This window comes from Festucalex cinctus, chromosome 9 (genome assembly GCF_051991245.1).
Source record: "Festucalex cinctus isolate MCC-2025b chromosome 9, RoL_Fcin_1.0, whole genome shotgun sequence".
NCBI classification, from domain to species: Eukaryota; Metazoa; Chordata; class Actinopteri; order Syngnathiformes; family Syngnathidae; genus Festucalex; species Festucalex cinctus.
This window is the reverse complement of record NC_135419.1, coordinates 3,980,007-4,005,642: the sequence shown is the minus strand read 5'-3', so window position 1 is coordinate 4,005,642 and position 25,636 is coordinate 3,980,007. Positions and strand designations below refer to the sequence as shown.

Genomic DNA, 25,636 nt, shown 5'->3' with positions numbered 1-25,636 from the left:
CAATTATCCAAAACAAAACAGCACACCAAGCTTGTCCTGCATCACTGTTTTATTATTCTAATGTTACATGCTGTGAAAGTAATTACAGAACATGGTCTTGTACAAACAATGTATTTAAAAAAAAAAAAAAAAAAAAGGCAGTCAAATGGAACACATTTTAGTGTGATGTGCCTGAAACAGACGTTTGTTTGTTTGTAGCTGGTTGAATCATTCTTGTTAGATTTGCGATTGACAAATTACAGGCTTGATAGAATCAGGATGTGATGTGATGTAGATGTGGCATTCATTTGTAGCGTCATCATCTGGTTGAAAGGTTTTTTTTTTCCCCCTTATTTTTACATGTCACTTCTCAACCAAAAACATGTATTGCGACTTCAGATCCAAGCGAATGGCCTTGGCGTCTCCGTCGGGAAGGCAAAGCAGCTGCAGGGTGGTGAAGTGAACCCAGCAGCAGCTTGCGAGCAGCTCTCAGAAAAAGAGATAATAAAGCCAGTAGAGAATATTGACGAAAAGGAATGCCGTGGGGAAAACGGCGCGGGCGTGGCGATCAATGTTGTGTGGATTTTCCACAATGAAGATGGCCGCTGCCCTCCTTGAAGCGTCCTTCACTGACGACAGGCTGCAGCCTTGACCTGGTTTTTCCTCCTTCGCTTCACTGCAGGTGGCCTTCGTGTCACTGGTGGCCGATTGTTCTGCAGGTTCCTCGGCGGGGGAGCTCACTTTCGCGGAATTCTTCGGTTGGGTGGAGCTGACGACGGGGACGGAGCCGTTTCCGCTGGACTCGTTGAACTCTCTCACAAGATCCTAAAAAAAAAAAAGATGGCTGCTTTCAGTATGGGAACATCACACCAATATATTTTTGTTGATGTTTGGACATTTGTCCCACCCTGTGTAAGTCCTCTATGGTCTGGTGTTGCATGGTATAGAAGTGAGCGCATGCGTACTCCAGTAGAGCACCAAAGATGAAGGTAAAGCAAATGCCCAGGTAGACGTCGATGGCCTTAATGAAGCAGTTGGCATTTGGGAGGGAGGTGCGAGCGCCCATCATAAGAGTAGTCATTGTCAGGACTGTCGTAACACCTGCAAGAAAATCACAGTCATGTAACCCCATCTCCATTGATTGATGGATCGCTTGCCAGCCAATCGCAGCCCTCACAGTTCTTATGACCTTTTCTGCTAATCAGATTAAAGTCATAGTTGTCTCCTCATTCTCCTATAAAGTTTACTGTTACCTATATTGCAATGTATTCTCGAGTTCATTCAGTAAGGAATTTGACAAGAAGTGGCATTTTTAGTGCACAACTAATGTCTCACAGTTGTTATAAGACACTTGTATAAAATTTATTGTGGGGGAGGGGGGAAATCGCTTTTATTTATTTCTTAGATTTTTTTACGGAATATTTTCTCTTAAAATAATATGCTATTTAGTTATAAATCTGATAATTCAATGATCGCTGTGGAGTTTGCTTGTGTGGATTTTACTCTATTTCCTGTTTTATTTTGATAGTCACTTCCTTCCGGGACAGTCTGTTTCTATTTTTTCCCCGCGTAGCGTTGTCACCTTCGTGCAATGTAACTTGTTTACCAAATGCACGTTCGTCATTTTTGTTAGTTTGTGGTATTGTACAACATGATGAGGTTGACCTTGATCATATCACGTCTACGTTCCTATTGTGCCACATAGCTGTGGAATTAAATTTACTCGTACGTTTATATCCGAGTTGTCTTTTGCCTTATACAAAAGTATCATTACAATGGAATCGGAATCACAAAATTCAAATCAATTTACATCCCTGGTCACAGATGGCCCACAATTCTTTTATCTTTTAATGTAGTAGTTACATTAATCTCCATTTATTTTTCATACATGTAGCGTCCGAGGTGTTGCATGGGAATCTAATGTCACTCTTGTGAGATGAAAACTCACAAACTATCTTGGCGTGCACATGTGACAGCTCAAGCTAGCATCGACACATGCATGCACACTGCACAGACGCGGTTTTATTAACACCCCGTCACGTGACCATAATGACAGAGTTGTCGCCCAAGCACCCTACTCTTCAACCATCAGTGATTTGTGCTAAACTGTTACACTATTAGTAGGCCTAGTTGTATTAAGCGAGTTTATTGGTATAGGTCGCTTGCACGTGTCGTCACTTCCGCCTCGGATTTCTCGTAGTCGCCATGCTGGGTGGCCTCCATTTACGTAGCGATTCGGTCTAACACGTATCTATCACGTTTGTTTTCTGCGTTTAAAATGGTACATTGTTGCTGCATCGTTGGCTGTTCGAACAAAGCCAAGGGGGAAAATGGTCGGTCTTTTTTCCGAATTCCGAAAATAACTAGGAACCAGGGCCTGGAGACAGAGGAGTGCTGACTCCGGAGGGAAGTCGTTACTTTGGGCTCGTGTGTGCAGCCATCACTTTGTGAGCGGTAAGCTTGTTTACCTTTATTTAATGCATGAGGATTAATAACGTTTCGACCGCCCATATATGGGCAAGTTGCTTATGTTTTGGATTCATGAGCAAGCAAGTTCGGTAGTACAAGCTGGCTAGCGGACGTTAGCCGAAAGCTAACATCGAACATTTTCACCCAAGTAGTGCCAGTGCAAAGTGTTTACTGCTGAAATTGGATTGATTAGTCTTGGGCTCTTAATGCCGATAACATGTTTTTTGGTGGCAAAATGTAAACTTGGAAAAAAGAGACAGAAAGGGGTGATGCAAGAAAACAGACCCCCGGGGGTGATGCAAGTAAACAGACCCCCGGTAGCCTACACATCATGCTAAAGAACTTATTCACGGCCACCCTACTGCGGCAAAATAACCAGTCTTTCCATATTTTATTTGTTTATATATTTGTTTATTTTAACAGGTCGCCCTGCGCCCGTTTTTCTGTCCAATCATCCCGACTGGGCTCCAACATTAAAGTTGGGTCCCAAGTTACAACATCTATGTCTCAGCCCAGTCGGTGCCAAGATATGAACGTGCACAGGAGAGACAAGCAAAGAAAAGAAGACTCGAAGTGGCAGAGAGTTTGTTGCAGTTATGCAGCCAGATGGCTCCAGTAACCTGTACCCTCAAGTACTGCTGACATCATTGACTCTGGTATGCCACTCAGAATTCATTACATGATATATTGTATGCATGAGTGAATGTATGTGTTTATGTTTGTGTGTGTACACGCACCTTATATTTTAGAGACATTTGGAAGTGTTTATAGAAATAAGTATTTGCCTGTAGCAATGTTCATACATTAAAAAATGCAACAAAATGTGTACATTTCTTTTACACTAACAAAAAAACTATACTACTGTACTATATTAAACCTATTACTGGTACCGTATTTTTTTGTGATCTTTTTTTTTATTATTATTTATTATTTCTTTAGGGATCTCATGCCACACCGACTTGATTGCCAATGACATGATGGAAACGAAGACGAGCATTGAAGGAGGACAACATGCGACTGTTTGGCACTAATAAAGGCAGCGATTATACAAATTCTATTGTTGGGTTTGTTTACAAAGCTATACATAATACAAATGACAGGATTTGACTCAATGTGCAATATGGTCCCTCTTAAAGTAATGGCATAAATCTCTATTATTTCTAAAAGCACAAAAAATGAAGTGAATGATTAGATGTAGTAATTTCAGGGATAAAATTGAACTGTTAATTAATGTAGTTCATTTTAGCACAGGTGCCTACCATCCTGAGATATTTACATTAAAATTCCTTACTGCTTATCCTCACGAGGGTTGATAATTTGTGTCAAAATATTAGGCCATTATTTTAAGAGTATGACGGTATGATGTAATGTTGATGGGGTATGCAATGACTTTCATTATGCTATGTACAGAGGAAAAAGTTGCTCTCTTTTAAATTTGTTTAATGTAAGACAAGTACCAGTACTGTTACAGTTTTCCCAATAATCCTTGTTTCACACTTGTCACAAAACCACTGTCCACTGTGCCAATCTAGACTGCCTTGGCACACTTCAAGTGATATAATTTGATTTTACAATGTGCTGCAGCACAAAAAACTACTTTACTCCGCATCTTTGAAGTACATGAGCAAGTGGTAGGTGACAGCGGCTGAGCAGGAACACTGGAAGTCCACTGCTGATCTAGTAAATGCTCTCCCGAGCAGTTCAGGTAAGGAGGGGATTTTGGGGAAAAAAAACTCTGGCTTTTCCAGCTGGCCAAAACGAGCGATCTGGGTGGACTCGCTCAATCACACTTTGTCCACACCACAAAGTCGCAGAAGTCCCGTCCAGTTAAACTCATCTGTGCCTGAATCTGAAAATATGACAAACATTGTAATGAAAATATGAAACATAGAATTAAATAAGAAACTACAAAAAGTAAAGCCATACATACCTGGTAATAATATTGGTGTTGTCGTGACAAGTGATGGGAATTGTTGCCATCTGGCACCAGACAGAAATTGGGTGTTGTGACAGCCTCCTTAACCGTGAGATCATAAGAAAAGCTGTCAGTATGCTCAGTAGTTACCATGAACACGTTTTATTGTACTGGAAACTGAAACTAAAAATACGTCCTCTGAGAGTGGTTAACCTTAACCATTTAGAATAAGTTGATTAAGTAACATGTAACTAGTGAAAGGGTAGCATTAAATTTAATTAAGCCACGGGGAGGCTGTGCATAGTTACTTTTTATTCTTATACGCTCTGCCATATTTGCCTGTTATAAAATTGTTAGAAAAACCACATCAGGTAAACCCAGCTGTGCATGTAAACACAATGATAACAGGAAGCCTGAGAACAAATCAACATTTTTGTGTGCAGAATTACCAACACCATGTGGTTTACTTACGTGCAACAGCAACCGTTTCTTCTGATGCGATGTTAAAGTTTACACTCTGTATCCACCCGCTTACGAAATAATTGTAAGCCTCCAGGGATTTGTTGGCGTGTTATGGAGCATGTTGTCAACACGAGGTAGGGAAAGATGTCCAGAGATGTCACATTTGGCCAGCAAGCTTTCTCCATCAAAAAAAAAATCACCCTTGGTCAGGACGTAATTAGGATCAATCCCGCCACACAGAGACACCTTCTGCCTGTATCGTTGTTTTTGATCTTCCGGTAAATCGTGAAAATACTGCGAAAATGACATCAGGTTGATAAGCTCTACCGTGTAACTCCCGAGTGTACCTTGTGAACCGGCGGACACCCAAGATGGCGCCCGAAGGAAAAACTCCCATGATGCATTACGATGTGCAAGCGACCTATTGCACAATTAGGGTGCCATAATATAAGTTACTGTCTCGGATACAACAGAGTAGCAACTAGGGATGTAACGATATCCAAACATCACGATAAGATATTATCACGATATGAAGGTCACAATACGATAATTATCACGATATTGTGGGGGGTTGGCGATATTTAAAAAAGGTCACAATATTGGAAAAAAAAGAGCTCATACTAAAAGAAAGCGCATTATTGTACTTTTGTACATAACAGTAATGCATATAAACCACCTATAATCTCTAATAACAATATTGAGCCACTTACTTGCTAATATAAGCACACATTGATCGCTTCACAAGCGAATTAGGTTCCCCTTCATCTGACAATTAGCATAGATTTTAAACATAGAAGGCCAAAACATCCATAATGAAAATTTTATAGCACTATTAAAATAGCCAATAGAGGGTGCTAGAACCGCACAAATGGAAATCAACCTGACTTTTTTTTTTTAACAGATGTGTTCCTTTTAAATATTGTGAACATGACGACGACGATATTGTGGCAGTTTTAATATCACGATATCACGATATTGCCCTTATTGTGACATCCCTAGTAGCAACAAAGATAATACAATCATCAAAATAACAATATAAAAAACAGACGGTTATATGGTACAGTAGATGTTTTTATATTGCACTACTATATTAATGATGTGTCATAAAAGTTCAGAACCAAAACGCATTCATTCAATTGCTACATAACCCTAAATTGTCAGGCACACAAGCAAGGACTAGGAACCACTTCTAAAAAAAATAAATAAATAACCGTTTTTGTATTTTCATCTTTGTTTGCGACTATGATGAATCTGTTACTAACCAATGCAGGTCCTGGCTGGTACGGAGGACTGGCTGATCCAGAATGAGACCCAGGAGAGAACCACCAAGAGAGTGGAGGGAACATATGTTTCCAAGATAAAGAACAAGACGTTTCTGCGCAGTGCAAAATGCAGCACCAGCTTGGGGTATTGTCCTGTGAACAAACACAAACGCACATGAACCCGCCTAAAAGCTATAATGAATCCCTGGCGTCCGCAGCAGGCCTACCGGTCTCGTACACAGCCCGTGACACAGATGTGTAGTAGCTCTCCACGCTGTACTGAGCCAGCCGCAGTGTGTCCAGACCCCGCACTGAATCATTCCCTCTGGTCCAGTAAAACACAACATCCTGCAGGTTGTAGCCCCCTGATTACACACACACACAACACAACACTTGTCTTTATTGAGTTCTGTAGCACAAATACAAGCCTGCGTCGTTACTGTCATACTTACTACAATGATGATTGTAATGATGATGAGGATATTGAGGAAGATGGAGATGATTGTGGCCATCTACAACAGTATATGGCGGATGTGAGTGATTTGGATTTCAGTTACTCACAGCTTTCTAGCTGCAGGGTGCACACCTGTCTGTCCATGGGGTATTTGGTCAGGTCCATGTTGCAGGCGATGGTGGCCGTGATGCTGTCAAGACAACATTGTCGGATTTGCGTGCATGTTTTTTTTTTTTTTTACTCCGCAAGCTGATGTTTTGGTTCACGTGTTGGTGATTGAGGCGAAACAAAAGCGTCCAAAAATGAAGCAGCATTATTTTAGCCATCCTCCATTTTGACTATTTTGGTGTGTAATTGTAAACTAGTTGCGAAAGAATATAAATTGTAAACTGAGGCCCTGTGCTTTGGTTTTAATTCGATCGCAGTTTTGTGGACGTCATGATTAAGTAATTAACTAGAGCAGTTTTCAAAACAATAAAACTAATTGTGCAGTCAAACGAATTCTCTACTTCAGGGTTGGGCAACTGATGGTCCGTGCTCACAATCTGAGTGGCCCCTCGATTTATTTACTTTTTGTGCGGAGAAATTATAAACAGTGGACCCCCCACAAAATCAGGTTTGGCACACATTGATCTTTTTATTATTATTATTATTATTATTATTATTATTATTATTATTATTATTATTATTATTATTATTATTATTGTTATTATTGATTTTATTTTTTTTGTATTTCTTTCAAATAATAATAAAAAAATGTTTTTTGTGGATAATTTATATTGGAGGTTTATTAGGCATTTTTGAATAATTTTTGGGGTTTTTATATATATATATATATATATATATATATACATAAATAAAGAATTTATTTATTTATTTTTCCGATTCATTTAATTCATTTTTCATTTGTTAGCCGTCTATATTAGCAGTTTTTGCTATTAGCGGGTCATCCTGGTCCCTATCCACCACAAAAAACAGGGCTTCACTGTATAGTTTTAGGTTGTAATATCTCCATTCACCACTAGATGGCAGACGTCACTTAGTTGTGCTTGCACCAGGGTCTTAGGCTACGTTCACACTGCAGGCAAATGCGACCCAGATTTTTTTATTTTATTTTTTTTTGCCCAAATGCGACCTGTATCTGATTTTTTTTTTTTTTTTATATATCAGCTCAATTCCGATATTTTCATATCCGACCAGGGTCGCTGTCACACATCGGATACATATCGGAATTTTTCAACGCGACCGCAGTCTGAACGGCCAGGTCGCATATATCCGACCTCTATGTCTCGGGAGACATAATCGGCAAAGTTGTTTCGAATAACAGGTGTGGCTTTATATTTGACTTTAATTTAATCCCACTTGAAACATGAAGCATAACGTTCACATATGTGGTGATATTAGTAATATACCCACGCAGACGGCTCATTTATTACGCGCGGCAATGACATGACATCATCGTTACAGGAGGAAAGAAAGGAAAGGTCTCCGTGAGATGAGGCTCGCCTAATTTTCACAAAATATGAACCCCGAAGACGGACTTATGATATGTATTTACTTCCGCAAACACAGCGTTGTGAGTGACGTATCTTCTTCTGCACATGCGGGTCACTATGGGGACACATAACGTTCGCACAGCAGACAGACTGACTACTTTATACTACAACATGAGGAGACCTAATGTTTCTTTACGGATTTGGAATGACGTGCCAGGACAAACAGATTAACTTTGGTCTCGAAAATTGTCAATTCATAACACAACGGAGGCCTTAAGATGGTCATACACTTTTTTTTAGAAGTGTTGCTAACAATCAAAGTTGTGGACATTATAGTTTAGGGTTGATATTGTTGTTGGAGTCATTATCGCGAAGGGGACGTGGAATTAATAAGTTAATGAATTTGTAAAGAGGTTAAGATTAGTTAAGTTTAAATAAGCACTTATCCAAGTTGTAACTTTGCGTTAGTTCTGCTTTGTTTTGAAGGTTTGACCATAGTGGTAATTTTATGTTTAGTATGCCCCCACTGGCCAGGTATGGCTACTGCATTTAGATGTGTGTACTTCCTGCTGGGTAAAAGGCTGAAAAGCAAGATGGCTGCCTTAGCTCTTTGTGTATGTGTGTGTGGGAGGGGAGACAAGCTCGGCAGGCCTCTCGGCTTGATAAGGTTTTTTAAGCATTATTATTTGACTATCATTTGATATCCTGTAATATTTCAAGCCAAAGGATTAGTATCGTTCACATATCACCTCTTCAAACTACCCAACATCCATAACCCGGTTCCTGACATCATCGCCTGACCAAACAATTGGTGAGTCAATGCATTGAAGCCCTGCTGAGACCTGCACTTGTCTTTCAATTAAGAACACTTGAAATCGGAGGAAAAAAATGGCACAAACAATTGTTGTGTTGTGTTTTTCAAATTTTCACCAAAAAGAACCTGTCTGGACTTCAAAAGCAAATTAATAACAAAAACTATTCTGACAGTTATTCCAGCTTTTGTGGGAATGATTACGATGCTAATGCAGATCATCATATTACAAAGCCATGAGTCACAAATGGAAAAAAAACAGAAGTCAACAAAATGTGAGATAGAGACGATTGTGAACAAACAAAGACGAGGCCTGAAAAACAAGTGTTTTTGGCACGCTGTCGTCTGAAGTAAACATGTCCCTTGACGAAAAGCCTTCGGGGTATGTCAGCTGTGGCCAGTAGTGGCTGAATGCCAATGTTGGAGGGGCGAGAAATATCTATGTTTGCACAGGATATGGCTGTCTTAATGGTCTTAACTAAATGATATAAAGAAAAGTAACAATCTTTGGTTAGGATACGCTGCAGTTGTTATTGCAATACACACTTGACTTCGGGATGGAAACTGTTGCTAAAATGTTACTAGCATGGTAATTTGGCGTCTTTGGGGGTTAGTTAATTAGTCTAAGGGCCCATGACTGACGGGCCCTTCAGGCTTCGAAGTAGTGTTGTCAACTTTGTTTGTCTGCCACTAGAGCAGGGGTCACCAACTCCAATCTTCAAGCGCCCCTATTCTGCATGTTTTAGATCAGGGTGTCCAAACTACGGCCCGGGGGCCATTTGCGGGCCCGCCATACATTTTTTGGCGGCCTGCGGCAAATACTAAAAATAATTTTTCAATGCTGTTTAAAAAAAAAAAAGAGGGTGGATTAAACATATCTAGCTACGCAAAGACACAAATTTGCAGCTAATAATTCAGTTTCAGAAATAAAAATAGTTTCATCCACTTGTTGCTTGGTGTCAAGGTCCAATTTGTGAAACCATCACGTTAATTTAATGGTTCTTAAGTGTGGTCAGTTGACGACCGATTGTTCTTGTTGTGGTTCAGAATGTCAAGTTGGCATTCAGCTGCTGCTCAGTGGAGAGGCGTATCTATTATAGTGGCACACAGGGGTCACTATTTGCCTTGTGACTGTTAGCAGTTTTTAATAAGTAACTGCACATTATATAAACAATTTATAATTGCTTCATTGATTTTTACCATGTTTAACTCATTCACTGCCATTGACGGAAAAAGACGTCAAATGATGCATTTTTTTTTTTTTTTTGCTGGTCTGGCAATGAATGTGTTAATAAATAACTTTGAAAAAAATTAAAGTGGCACTTGCAGCTTTCTATTTTTCTGTATGTGGCCCTCAGAGGAAAAAGTTTGGACACCCCTCCTCCTCCAACACACCTGATTCAAATGATTAAGATCGTTATCATGCTCACCAGGTCCCTCATCATATTCCTTCCTCAACATTGTACAGTATTTGTGATTATGTCGTTGACGTGCAGCAAAAACGGGCGAATGTACCGAAGGGCGTAGAGAACGGTGCCGTTGCTGAAGATGCGTATGAGGCGGTTTTCCACCGTCACGTCGTGCAGGAAGGAGCGCTTTGAGTCGGGAATAAAAGTGTCGGGGATCCAAAGAAGCGACACCAGGCGTCCGTCCACGCTGACGCTCTCGTTCCCTGGGAACACCAGTCTGGAATCACGCCACCGCTGGCGCAAGAAGATAGTCGCAGTGTAGTCCTGGAAAGAGTTATTAAATAAGCAACCGTTTATTTTTTGCCTCATTCACACAGAGACATATTGTCCCACTCTAAAATAATAGCAGGGATATTGTACCATATTGATTTCAGAGATGGCATCGATGCTTGCGATGTCAAGACTCATCCCGATTTCCACAGGACCCTCTGTCGGACAGACGCAAGAAGCTTTGAATGCGAGGACAATACTAACGGATCGAAATTGCTTCTACCATTGAAATTGGGCCGCAAGTAGCGGTTGTATCCTTTCATCAGTTTCTGAATGGTGGGCAGGAGCTGGGAGTCGTTCCATTCCCCCCAGTGATGGCCAGGGAACATGCAAGCGCTGGGGACCACAGACACAAATCAATGACCGCACCATCCGTGGCACAAGTCGTGCAGCTCAGCTGGAGTGTCTCACCCGAGTGCGAAGGTCAAGCACGTGATCAGCGGTGTAGGCAGCTGGACAAACATTTTTGGATCGGCAGCTGAGCAAAGACAAATGTGAAGAAATGCTCATTGGAAATAAATCATTGTGTAGAACTTCTGACACTATGAAGCTTTATAGGTGGAGATCATTTCCCTTTCTTTTCAATGTACAACATACAATTTATCACTTTATAACATGCCATCCATGCTAAATTATTTTTCCCTCGTTTGCCAAACACATCAGTATTCTACACGAGGTAGTTCAACAGATTTTGTCCCATTCAAATTTAAAACCCTAATGGGTAAAAACAGTGCAGCAGTACAATGGAACCAACTGCCAAAAGAATTTAAAATGAGTGCATCTTTACATGTTTTTAAAACGGCTCTTAAATTATGGTTGCAAAGTAACTCTTAACTATTCAATGCTACGTAAAGTAATGTTTTGAAATTTGAATGTTTGACTTTTGAAATTTTTGTCTTATTAACCTTTGTTGATGAAATTATGTTGTCTTTTATGTGTCTTGTTTTTTGTTTATGTTTTATGTGTTGAGGACCACAATGGAAATAAGCCTACTGGCTTTGTTGTGTTTTTATCCTCGGTGATGCCTGACTGAGTGATTGGAAGTATGTGTTGTGTGTTATCACCAAATAAAATCAATCAATCAATCAATCAATCAATCATTTTCAATGGGAGACGGGTCTGGACTGCTGGCAGGCCAGTCTTGTCATGTGCCTGAAGGTTGGATCCCAAAGCGCAGACACAAATACGATTTTAACTATTTATTCACATCGAGAGGCATGAGAACAAACTTGACTAGACGAGAAAGAAAGAGAGTTGCACAGAGAGACTTCAGACGTAACAGAAGTAATAATCCAACAAAGAAAACACACTTCTCGGAAGGCTTATATAGACAAGGAATCGATCTGATTGGTTGTGGATAGAAATGTGGGTAACAGGACTGACATGGAATTATCTGATTGGCTGTTGACCAGGTAAAAGGAATAAAGATTCTGGACATCACATAGCTCTTGACATCATATAACATCACATAGCCTCAAACCAGTAGAAACTCGATGCTGGTTACAACTACTTTTTTTTTTTTTGGAGCATGTAGGCATCAAATGAAATATCTTGTCTTTGTAATGTATTCAATTGAATATTGGTTGAAAAGGATTTGGTTCAAGAAATATTTTTCCAGTTTTTCATGCCAAAATATATTTTGTGTTGTGTGTCCCAATTAAATGAAGTTTGAAATATTTTCCGAAGATTCAAATTCCATTCCGCAAATGCATCTTAGTATCTAAAGATTTCCTTTTTTGGGTTGGTTTACAAATGCGTCACGCAAGCTGTTTTGACCATGAATGAGCTGAAATGCAAGTATGGGGGAGCGATTTTGCATTCACACAATAGCAGACAGCAAAAAAAAAAAAAAGGGTGTTTTTTGAGATAAGTCTGAATTTGTGAACGTGCATGTCATATAAAAAGTCGCAACCCTCAGTGATAGTTGCACTCCGAATGGATTGCGTTGGACCTCTCAGATTGCAGACGTTTCAACAAAATGTGACATGTGTATTGGATTTTTGAAAGCGACGCTGTGCATCAGACAATTTCGTCAATTGCTGTGACAAAACTGCACTTTTGCTCTGTTCTTGTAACATGCGGGGAACTTTAACTGGTCTGCATCCTCCTGCTCCATAACTCATTCTGTATGTCTAATTAAAGTGAGTGAAGAGGAATGAACATTTTAATGGTTGTTTCGTTTTCCTGTGACCAAGTTAGAGGTGACAGGGAAAAATGTCACCTGCTGATTTATGGGGCTGTTGCCTCATGGTTAATTCAGAAAGCGAGCCCGATCACTCACTAATTCTTTCGCTAACTCATCAAGGATGCAACATTGTGTTGTGAGTTATTACCTCGTACCCATGTCCCCTAAATTAATCCCCCTGTCACTAACAGACTTCGCTCTCTCTCTTAATAACGTCTGCAAAATCCAACTGTCTCTTGCTTCCAGCAATTTCCAAATTCATGGTCTAATATTGCGCTGATATGGGACTGAAGGCAAAGCTGTTCCGTCCATGTATTATTCACGCAGTGGTGCAATTCTAAATGATGTTTATGGCAACAATGATTTCCCTTGTTAATGGCTGTTATGAGAGTTAAGACATATCGGGTGTAATTTGTTTCGCTGCCGTCAGCTGTGATAAATTCATATCCGCATTTCTTTTGTTTGTTACTGTTTTCATTCATCTTGTAGTGTCCTTTCTTTATGCTGCTTCCCTTAATTCTTGAGATGGTTTTACTAACTCAAATGCATAAAACAGTCCTTATGGCACTTGTACATGCATTTCCATTATTTTTACATGAGAGTTTAGTTATGTTGGTGTTTGTTTGTTCTCTTTTTTTTTTTCTTACCTGTTTCTGTGCGGCACCAATGATCTTCTGGATTTCTTTGTCCACCTGTTCTTCTTTTGCCCGCCGTTCTTTTGTTTCCTCTTCCAGTTTTTGGCTCTACTCTGGCCAGGTCTTTTGAATCTCTTACTTACGGTTGCATCCAAGTGTCAATCCACCAATGAAGCGCTCATTTGGTCCCGTTGTGTTGGTAACGTTGCCTGTTTGACTGTCCGAGCATCTCCCTGCATCTCCGCACAGCTGCCGTCATCTCCCAGCAGAGCTGTTGTCGAGCCCCCTCCTTCCTCCATCCCCCCTCCCTCTTTTGCTCCGCATCCTTTTTCCCCACATGCCTCACTCACCTCCACTCTCAAATGTGCATGAAGCCCAAGTACAAATGTGCGTCTTTTGACTAACCTCTCGCAGGTCGATTCTTCTCTCTCTCACTCTCATCCTCACACACTCTACTTCATGTCAACCACCTCCTCGCGGACTTCTGATCTCATCCCCTCAAGCGCATCTCAACTCGAAATCTGCTCCCTTGCATCAGTGTCATCATGTGATCGTTTTGCTTTTAGCGTTTGATAAAGGTGTTTGTAGCATTAGGTTCTTACGTGATGTGATGTTGCAAAAATGCCCTATGAAGCATCCCAGACCCTTCGCCACGGCTTGGAAAAGGGAGTTCTTGACCGATTTGGATGCTGCTTTATGGTGTAAAGTTCTGGGTGGGAACTTCCACTGGTTCTTGTATCTTAATGCTCACGATTTTATACGAACAGTAATAACCAGACGGCTGCATTTTCTCAGTTGAACTGATTACTGGATGCCAGAAAGATAGAAGTACACGGCTGCGAAGACCTCTTCCATTAGCATGCTGCTCTATTCAAAATCGTCCCCGCACTTATACTGTCTAGGCCGCCCGCCCACATGGGCGAACGGCTCAGCCTCCCCATGTGAGAATGTGTGGCCTGATGGCTTTAACTGGTTTTTACTGGATACGTATGTCAAAATGCAGACAGATAGAAAAGGCGCCAAGCAAGGACAAATAACAGCGACATAACGGCCTAGCTCAAGTCACCTATCTAGTCATCAAGAGCCCTAATCTAACAACGGGTTCTGCACTGGTTGGCCGGGATGAGATCGGGGGCGGACCATCACCTTGAAGTTGCCACCATGGAGGTCGCTGCCCCGACCGACCGGGCTGGATTTGGATGATGACCCACTTCCCTGACGACGTCGTCCTAAATGGACGTTTGCACTATTCTAGTTACTGTTTGTTTCGTATCACAAACTATGTCAAATGTTGCCCATTCGGCATCCGTTGCAGCCTGGTCATCCTGGAAGGGGGATTACCACATCTGTGGTCCCTTCTCAAGTTTTCTCATTTTTTTCCCCTGATGGGTTATTTGAGTTTTTCCCTTTTTTTGTTTGATCAGGGGATGTTGTTGATATTTGTCAACTGTGGGCATGTGAAGCCGTTTGAGACTCTTGTGGATTTAAGGGCTATAGAAATAAACTTGATTTGACTTGACTCAAACTTAGCTTCACCTCTCAATATGCTCCAGTTTTACTTTGTACAAAGTCTAGGTACTTTCGCTAATACAGTTAAAAAAAAATCGCTTCGTAATGGGAACAAATTAATGTGATTTACGTACCCTGTGAGAATGCGTTGAACAAGTGAGAAATGAATATATTTGCGAACCACCTGCAGGAGGGGCTGTAAATGTTTGTGTTACAAGTTGCACCCAATGAGTGATTATGATCTGAACAGAGATGTCGGACAGGTCGATGAGTCACTGTGTGTGTGCCTGCGAATATATTTCAATTGATTTTATTTTCTCAATTTGGCATCTTTGCGGGCGTGTTTCATAGCCCCCCGTATATCACTTGTTAGCTTATATCTTCCTCATCTTCATATGATTTGTGACTTCCTCTTTCCGACCTACTTTCCTCATTTTGTGGTTGTATATTCCTAAAGTATCGTAATTTTATCTTTTTGATATGAAATACAGCCCCACCCTAATTACTGGTGCTCATTCTGCAGCGCAACCGTTTTCACCTGAAAAAATCAATTTGAAGTGCTACAACCTAGGATCTTAACTGCGGGAGTTGAAATTTTTGTGAGATTACAAACCTTTTGGAGGCATAATAATAAAATATGAATGAGAATAGAAGAAGTAGTGGCCCTGCCATCAGTCCAACAATCCACAGAGTCCATCAAAGGATAGTGGATACTTTGGTCTTTTTTTCCATTCAACCATCCCATTTTGAAGCTTTTCTGCTCCCTCCATTTTTCTCCTTTTGTGTGTCTTCAGGATGAATAAGGTCGCCATATTTCACATAATGTTGTGTTGCACATAATGTCCTGATTACAGTTTACAAATGTATTTTTGGCTAGTTATTTAAGAACTGGAATGCAGGTTAAATAGAATATTAGTAGTCAGTACCCATATATTTTGTACATTAAAATTTAACAATCAACGAAAATATAAATAAAATATATTACATTGAAAAATAAAATAGTCTTCACTTTAAAAAAAAAAAAAAAAATGGTTCAGTGTCCTCTAATTGTCCACTAAAATTAAATAGAAGCCAGCGAGTGAAAAGAAAATGGAAATGTAAAAGACAGATTAAAAATTAATGAGTGCTGGGGAATGTTTATGTGAGTGTTTGCCTTGGAACGAGCGGACGGGGATTTGCAGATGGGTTCAGCAGCTATCCTCCTCAGTGGCTTTGAAACAGCAGCAGTCTCTCAAACCACAACACTAAGCAGGGAAACCTTGAGAGTTCCTGGCGAAGGTTGCGAACACGGGGTACTGCGCACACGCGCAGACACATGTTGCCTCTTCAACAGCTTTCACCTTCCGGGTCATGTTTTCTGACAAGGGCATGATCACAAACTGTATAGTAGGTTTCCCCAATCACCCTCGAGGACCAGGATTGGGGAAACAGTACAGTATATTTTATATATGTGTCAACATATCCATCCATCTTCTTCCGCTTATCCGAGGTCGGGTCGCGGGGGCAGCAGCTTTAGGAGGGAAACCCAGACTTCCCTCTCCCCAGCCACTTCAACCAGCTCCACCGGCGGGATCCCGAGGCGTTCCCAAGCCAGCCGAGAGACATAAGTCTCTCCAGCGTGTCCTGGGTCGTCCCCGGGGCCTCCCGCCGGTGGGACATTCCCGGAACACCTCCCCAGGGAGACGTCCAGGAGGCATCCGAACCAGACGCCCGAGCCACCTCAGCTGGCTCCTCTCAACGCGGAGGAGCAGCGGCTCGACTCCGAGTCCCTCCCGGATGACCGAGCTTCTCACCCTATCTCTAAGGGAGGAGGAAACTCATTTCGGACGCTTGTATCCGGGATCTCGTTCTTTCGGTCACGACCCACAGCGAGTCATGACCATAGGCGAGGGTCGGAACGTAGATCGACCGGTAAATCGAGAGCTCCGCCTTTTGGCTCAGCTCTTTCTTCAAGACGACGGACCGATACAGAGTCTGCATCACTGCAGACGCTGCACCGATCCGCCTGTCGATCTCGCGCTCCATCCTACCCTCACTCGTGAACAAGACCCCAACTTGTGTCAACATAGAAAACACTAATTACTAAATTACCTGCCAAATAAACCTGTCAGTGGCAGTAGTGTGACACAGGTAGAATTGCTTATTGATGTAAAACAACAAACCCAAAGTCTCAAACGAGACTATCAATAATTAAATGTTATCTTGTAATTAAAAAAAAAACACAATAGCTCCCTTGATATAAGCGTGTTAATTGTGCTGTTGTTTTGTTGTATAAAGTTACTGCTGACTTCCCTTAGCTTCTCTATGACGTTTCCCAGTGTAAGTAAGCATGAAGGCAAGGGAGAATAGAGAGAAAATAAAAATAATCAAGTATTGCAAATGAGAATAGAAACGGCACAAAAAAAACAAAAAACAGTAGCAAAATTACTCCTAGTGCCACACAACAAAAACGAAGGTTGTTTAAGCTGCAGGGAGCTGAAAAGGTTGTGGTTTATAGTCCAAACGTTCCGATACACTTACTGATTTACTGTTTGCACAGCTGCCTTGTCACTGCGTCTGGCTCTCTGAATTACTGTTCATTTACATGCAGCATATGTTAACGTTTTAACCCTTCATCAGCTGACCTCTAGAACTTAAAAGTTCTCTACCGGCCTACTTGCAACGTGTGACCTTGTGTGTGTGTGCGTGTTCACGTAATGACAGCCGAGAGCTCCTGTTACTAGAAGAGCCAAGGTCAGGGAAGCCTCCCGTTGTACTTAAATGTCTCCAATTCAAAGTAAATGGCAAAAGTTTACTTTTGATAACCGAAATTCTATTTGTCCCTTCCCCGAGTTTAGATGTGGGGATTGCAATTCTTTGACGTGGAGCCAACCACTCGGGATTCAAAAGTTCAGCGGCAATTGGATGTGACACCCCATCAGTAATTCCGTCGGTATTGTGTGTTGGGATCGTTCCATGAGCAGTGGTACATGATGAAATTCTATAGGCGCGTTTTCCACAACGGGGCTGGTTGTTGGGACCAGTCAGCAGCAGCAGGTGATGCGGCGTGGAAGTAGAAAGATAAAAAAAAAAAAAAACGACTGGAGTGACAGAGTTACCTGGAACAGTTTGTGCTCACTGCTTTCCCTTTTCCATTTTGTTGCCAAAAAGCACTTATCTTGCTTTAACTTCTGTTCCTCTTTCCACTATAGTTGCATCTGCTTATAATGAGGATACTTTGCTCTCCATTTGTTACTTTGCAATCTACTAAATCAGAGCATTTTTAAAACCTGAAACGGTATCTTACTAACTGTGAGCTGGAGTTAATCAGAATGTTAATAAGCTCCACCCGCTGAACGCTGACAAACGTCATAATAGTCCGTTGTTGAAATGTGCTCATTTATTGCCTCATTAAAAAACACAGCATGGTTAAAGAAATGGGTTGTTCACCCACACCCACATGTTAATGGTCCACAGGTTCACATTCAACTCACATCTGATGGAGGAGTTTTCAGCATCTAATCGCATCTAATCAAAGTGTTCACCCCAGACTCTCACTGCTCCAGTCTGCTTTTATCAAGCTGCCGAAGTGTGAATCCATCAACTGGCCCGGTGGCTCCCGCGGGATCCCGCACAGTGTCAGGTCATCTCATCGGCCATAGCCACGGCACCTAACACGAGTCAATGGCGCACGTTTATTATCCATGCATCCTCTTTGACCTCCATCGGCGTTTTCCGTCTCACTTTTAAACTCTCACATTTTTATGAAATCAGTTTTCTGACCTGGAGTTTCACAAATCTCTTCTCTACCCGCCTCTAGCCAGGAAAAAGTCGTGCCCCTTTTGCCTCTCTGCTTGAAATTCAGATGAGCCGAGTGTCAGGAGTGGTTATTGTCCAGAGCATCTCATTCATTCCATAGGGTGCAAGCGACGAGAACGGGGAATATGTTGCCATGTCACCCTCGCATGGGCTCCGACTATTTGCCGGGAAAATAATGGCCACGGCTACCATAAATGACATTTCTGTTTTATTAAAGAGTTCTATCAGTCATTTGTCAAAGAGGATAAATGTAGCAATACATGTAAAATATGTATTAAAAGTATTTTGTAAAGAAACTGAACAGCAAAGGATTGAGCCCTGTGGAATACCTATTTTTATATTTAGAAATGGAGATTTATGTTGAACAATTTTAACACATTGAACCCGGGCCTGAATAAATGATGCAAACCAGCAGGGGTGTGAATTGCCTCGTACCTGACGATTCGATTCGTATCACGATTCACAGGTCACGATTCGATTCGATACCGATTTAATCCCGATACGAATTTATACGTTGATTGTTGCGATTTTTTTTTCATTCAAATTTAGAAAATACTAATCAGTAAACTTGTAGTGTAAGATTTGTATGAAAATGTATTATTTATTTTAAAAAAAAATAAAATAAAATAAAAAAAATTAAAAAAATTAAAAAAAAAGAAAAAAAAAAGAAGAAGAAAAAAAAAATGTATTATTTATTTATCTGACACTTCAGTCTTATTGTAATCGGTTTCATGTTTGAAAAGCATTAAAATAAAATATTAAGCCTTAATGTTCCGTTCGTATAACATTCTTCCATGCTTAAGGTGTGAACCCTAACCCGAAGTAAGACGTTTTGTTGAATATATTTCCATCAAAAATGAAAGTTTAAAAATCGATTCAGCAGCCTATTGAATCGATTCGAGAATTGCACGATGTAGTATCGCGATATATTGCCGAATCGATTTTTTTTTTTAACACCCCTACAAACCAGCATATGGTTTCTTTAGAGATGTTAAATGCTAATTAAATATGCTTCATCAGAATTACAATGTAACTTTCTCTCTCTCGTGCGGACTTAATGTTAATCCAAAGGTGAAGCAGATTTGTTGTGGACTGTCCACCGGGAGCAATCTGGCCCTTTTTGTTGAATGTGTCCGCGTGAGGGGCGACCAGTCAAAAGAGATGTGCTGGACTTGTGATAACTGTCGAGGGATTTATCCTGCAGCAAATTCCGGACTAGACGGCGAGACTCGTCCACCCACGCGTGTACATTTACATATTGTTCCTGCTTTTCCACGTTGACCAGAACAGCAATTTGTATGCACCAGTTAATGTACTCGGCATTGATGAAAAGCCCAGTGGGAAGTTGAAGATTTAAATGACTGTGCCGACCAATCTGGCCGGCAAACATGAATGTGACACTGCAGTCAGAGTAATTAAATCATAGTTGCTTTGATGTGTGATGAGATCTTTACGAGTTTCAGCTAATTATTAGCTACTAATGACGCAAGTCAAATGTTTTTGTCAAGGCTCTCGGGCTTGTACATAGGCATATTATATTCGAAGTCATGATGAATGGGTGAACAACTCAATAAATTATCATTCCCTCGCATACTCCATCTGTGTGAAGGATGCAAATTTCTTGTGCGATTCATTATCCCATCTCTATATGCGCACGGTCTTTCGTTTCAGAATTTTGAGTAAGTTCCTCACTAACAGCCAAGCAACTTTTTATTTAATACAAAGAGCTTCACGTTTGATCAAACTTGTGAAATAATAACTTGCTCAAATGACCTTATTACATTAATTCTGTTTTAATCACAATAATTAACAATATTCATGTGACGACACTGCTTAAGATAATGATTTGTCACAATAAAAAAATGTTGGGTTGTTTCCGAATTCACTTGCTGGGTAGCTGTGGATTTTGAACAGATTGGGTTACTTTTACCCAAGGTTCTGTTAATCATTTTGGCCCATAAAATTGGGTTGAAGAGTAAATTTGTGTATGTTGAAGATCTGAAGCTGTTCATGTTCGTTATTTTGGGCATGTTTTTTTTTTTTTTTTTTTTTTTTGTGCGGAAGTCAAAATAGTCTAGCGTGAAGTTCAATAATAAAGTACATAATATTTTTCAGAAGACCAAGTAGGCTACAAAATAAGTGAAATTCTAGTACAATAAATCATATACCGCCAAAAGTGCTCGATGTTTACTTGATTCTTCTCATTCCTCAACACTGGATGCTCCTGTCACTGTGTCTCTCCTCAAGTATGAAAAGAATGACACACTTGTAGGTGCACTTCCATGCAGCAGGGGCCGCTGTTTCATTAACTCTTAATGAGTAGAAGTAGTGGTCGTTCCTTATTAGGGTGTGCGGCAGCCTAGACAATTGGTTGTAGGCGGGATACAAGTTACAACATGAACTCGACTTGATTGATTGATTGATTATAATGTTGCCTTTCACTCCAATAAACAATTGCTCATTTACATCATTTAATGGGCCCAATAAAATAAATGTATTGCCTCAACCAACATTTCTGGACCCATTTTACATAATTTCTCATTCTCTTTTCACTCTCCAACAACCTTAACATATATCTATGTTATGCACTTTATTTATAGGGTGCATTCAGACAAAGTACCAAGCACACCAATTCGCACAGTGATAATCTTTCATATAGTAACAACCTTTCCATTCAGAATATCTCTCCAGGCTACTCTAAATACATTAAATGTGTGATATAAATGGGTTCAGTGTCAAAATACTGTTAAATAAATAACACTTGATGTGGTTCAATCATGTTGCTAAAAATAAAATCAGTTATAAATCATACATTTTATGATTGGACTACTTGTTAAAAAAATATGATGCAATCAATTTAAAAAATAATTTCGGAATAATCACGCTATAAGCAATAATTTAATGGCATTACCCTTGAATGAATAAGCGCACAGGCTTCCGCAGATTGATTGGTCAAGATCAGCCGCGTGTGAAACCACCACTTCACCTCGGTCCCGCTTCCCCCGTGAAATTCATTTACCATCGATTTGCGCTTTGACCTGCAGAGATTTGGGCGTTAATGAAAAAGCAGATGAGACTCCTTTGTAATGGTATAGTGCTGTGCAAACGAAATGATGCTTATATTAAAAAAAAAAAAAAAAGTGTAATGATGTTGGGTCATGTCAACTGAGGTGGAAAAAGACAGATGTGTCATCACATCAATATTAAGTATGAATGACTCAATTTCAAAGACGCAATTTTCTCTCGCAGGACAGTAAATGGGCTATTTCCTCTGGAGTTGTCGTGCCTTTACCCCAAATCTCTTTGCCGGGGTGATTCCCAGACGGTATAACAGCAGTCGTTTGTAAAAACATAATTGTCTATGTCCTCTAGCTGTAATCAACAAATATACGTGTCGCATTGTGATATCTATCAAGGGTTTTCATTGAGTTATAAAGACAAGAGTGGCTCTGTGAAGCACTGAAATGGACCCAGAAATCGATCACTTGGAAATAAAATTAATATAAAGATGGTTCATTTGAGGGTGGACGGTTGTTCGTCTCTGTGTGCAACTGCGATTGGCTGGCGACCAGTTTGGGGTGTCCCCCCGCCTACTGCCCATAGCCAGCTGAGATAGGCTCCAGCACCCCCCTCGACCCTTGTGAGGAATAAGCGGTCAAGAAAATGGATGGATGGATGGTTCATTTGTGCCATTATTAATAAAATAATGTTACAAAATTCAGAAAAATAAAACTATAGAGCTGATCAGTCGACGGGCACAGGTATTTTCAAACAATAGAAACTGTGATTTGCATCTTGCCATAAAACAGTCAAACAAAATATTTCTTCGATAGAAAATGCAGTATCATCTATTTACTATGGTCATTCCGGAAAGGACAGTAAGTCAGAAAGGTTGTGGTGGTCAGTTGAAGTATATCTGTGGCTCACCAAAAAAAAAAAAAAAAAAGAAAGAAAAAAGAAAAAGTAGCATTTAAGTTACGCTTCTTTATGAAGCAACGGTTTAGATGGATCATGTTTTTCTTTTTCCTGCAACAGGTGTCACATAACCTTCAGGCACTAGTAATGAAATCAAGCATTCACACTGAAGGTTTTATGATAACGAGTAATGTTCTCTGTGGTGAGATGTCACAACTGACGTTCAACCTCTGAACGGAACTTTTTGGTTTGCTTGAGCAAAAACAATTGAAATATTGTTGACAGGCAGCGGTGGGCCATGTATTTGGTACTTGGACCTTCAGTGGGGACTTGCCCTACAAATCCACCTCTTAACATTACTTCTATAACAACTCATATAAATATTACTTTGACAGAAACATGTATTCGTGTGTGGAGACCACAACAGGCATGTTTTGCATGTCGAAGTTTGTAAGTTTTGCTCAGACTAACTAACCAACCAATCAGAAAATTGCTGATGTAATTGTGGGCCAGCATGTTGGCACCCCTTGAGGTGAATTTGAAATCTGGCCCTGAGAAGATTAAACTGTCATGGCAGCACACAGAGGCTGAACTAATGAGAATGGCTAAGAAATAAAGAGGACAGACTGTTGGGAACAAATTACAAAAAACGAAAAATTTATACAATTAGAAACACTTTGCCTTTGAGCCCCATTTCCATAGATAGGTTCCCATGCACTCAGTATATATATAACAAAAAATTAAATAAAGGAGTGTCACACTCGGACACATGCCCGATCAGGGATGCAAGGTGGTCTCCAAATTGCTCACGTAATGTTAAGCACTGTGCAACTACCCGGATTTTCAAGAGATACTCGTGTTCTATCCTACAATGGCGCAAAATGCTAGCGTAGCAAAATGTCAAAAGAAAGAACTCTCCACCCATGCACACGGTCAGACTGCGCTTTGTGCTAAACTTGTAGGGGAGAGCTGGGTGAGTAGTGCCAGTTTTTACTTAAAGTGTCTTTTACGGGATTACAGGAATGCCTCCAACTAAAATATGTTGATCTAAAACTTTGATTTGCGGGTTTCAGAGGCCTTTTCTTCTTTCATTTTCTTTTCCTACTAAGCTTTTTTAGCTTCTGTTTCTTTGTGAGCCTTCTCCAACTCCATTTTCTCAAGTGTGTCAGTCACAATTCATGTTTTCACTTCTTTTATTTATGTTTTTTTTATTTTTTAACAATTCTGTTCTTTCTTTCTTTGGCTTTTGGCAAAGGGAAAAATAACTTCTGAAGACACATAACCCACGTGAGCAGAACAGCCGGATAGATTTGGCACAAGTCCACCATTTTGAAAAAGTTGCATCCGCCCCCAGCTGCTTTGAGCCAGCATCATGCTAACCATATGTAGCTTACTAAAGCACGAAAATATGTGGGAACTGTTTTCAAAGTTGTCTATGGGGTAAATGCCAGGGACTTCCGACTTCTGGGTTTCCTCACATCAGCGCCGTTTGCGGCCACTGCTAAGCCGCGTTCTGTGGCAAATACAATCTCATGGAACAAATGTTCTAATTTTGGTTGCACATGTACAGTTGGTCGGGGTTCCTAATATGGTTTAGGCCAGCAGAGAAGAACTTGCTGGCCCTGACAGCTCACCATTGCACTGCAGTGGACAGTAGACAAAATGCTGCTAAAATTCAGCACTAACAGCTTTTCTGCCTGATTACAACATAATGGGATGTCGGGAGTTCTGCAACGATCTATACAGTGCGCCTGCACACTGTTAAATTCTTTCGATTACCAATAGAAGGGCTGATGTGCCGCAGCATTATTTTGTGCAAAGCTTGTGTGGCACATTAACAGTTGTCATGGCGGTGGTGGAACAAAAACAACAATATCTCTGTAAATTAACAGATTTAAAAAAATATATCTTATTTTCATCATTGCCAGTGTGCTCAGTTGGGCTCAACTTGCGCACCTCCAAACACTAGTTTTAGGCGTTATTATAGGCATCTTTGTTTCCAAAGCAATTCAGTTTGCTGGCTTCATGCTGTCGAAATAGGAGTTCAATGCTCATGCCAGGTACTAGTCACCGCACCCTGATCATTCACATTCGAGTCTTTCTTCTGAACCAGCAAAGACATTGTTTTTGTCTGGCACCAGTTTTCTTAGAGCTAATTAAATGTTGATGCAGAAAAAAAAAAAAAAAAAAGAAGAAGTAGAATAACTGGTGTTTTTGGCTCTAGGTCTGAACTAGAAGTGGCGCCAGTTTATAGTGCAAAAGGGGTAATAGCAACAGCCAGCGATTGGCACTCAAATTTACAACCAACATATTATCCTCTCCAAAAGTATTTGAAAAATGAGGCCAATTTCTTTATTTTTGGATGGGGAGCCTTTGGTAATATTAATGGAAATATTAATATGAGATACAAGATTATATCATTCCTAGGTACATCTACATCTGATTCAAAATTGCAGTTGATCAAATTTGAACTGGATAGATTTCGGAAAATTCCAGTCTGGCCAATGGCTTTTTTTTTACAACACTCAGAATGCTGCTGTTGTTTTCCTTGGTCTGCCCATTGAATGTCTGTTGCTCAGTATACCGGTAGTTTCTTATTCAGAGCATTCTAAAATGTATTAATTAACCTTGTGCAATATGGCACAATAAATGTTCCATCCCTCAGCTTCACAAATGTTTACTTTGGGTTATTGAGTTGGTTACACCTCAGCTAGTTCAAAAATGTCGATGTTTAACACTATTGTCATAGGACACAGTATACACATAGCCAAAATAATCCACTGTCACTCCAATACTTTGAAAATTAAGGCTGGAATGTTGATTTGTTGTCTCATATTCATCTCTGGTTGTCAAACCCAAATGTTTTCACTCTACACAAGAAAAAAAAAAGAGGATCGGGGTAGCACATGCTTTTGGACTATGAAAGGAAGCTATACAAAGATCATTTCTAGGACAGAGCTGTGGCAAACTATAAGACCACCCTTGCCCTACATACTCATTTTCTAAG

The 25,636-nt window shown here is 40.4% G+C and overlaps 1 protein-coding gene and 1 long non-coding RNA gene across 2 annotated transcripts; one reads left to right on the top strand and one right to left on the bottom strand.

Moving 5' to 3' along the window:
* Positions 1–88: 88 nt before the first annotated feature.
* Positions 89–13,656, bottom strand: gabrp (gamma-aminobutyric acid type A receptor subunit pi). The gene is made up of 10 exons (XM_077531752.1): positions 13,420–13,656; positions 10,999–11,065; positions 10,811–10,923; positions 10,678–10,745; positions 10,364–10,581; positions 6,649–6,731; positions 6,315–6,452; positions 6,088–6,240; positions 887–1,080; positions 89–804 (listed from the first exon to the last, which is right to left on the bottom strand). Exons 2-10 carry the CDS (start codon positions 11,049–11,051, stop codon positions 469–471), a joined length of 1,356 nt encoding a protein of 451 aa, XP_077387878.1. The 5' UTR covers positions 11,052–11,065; positions 13,420–13,656; the 3' UTR covers positions 89–468.
* On the top strand, positions 2,143–3,959 carry LOC144025564 (uncharacterized). Its single transcript, XR_013284915.1, has 3 exons — positions 2,143–2,433; positions 2,872–3,104; positions 3,388–3,959. It is a non-coding gene; the product is annotated as an uncharacterized LOC144025564 (long non-coding RNA).
* Positions 13,657–25,636: the final 11,980 nt, after the last annotated feature.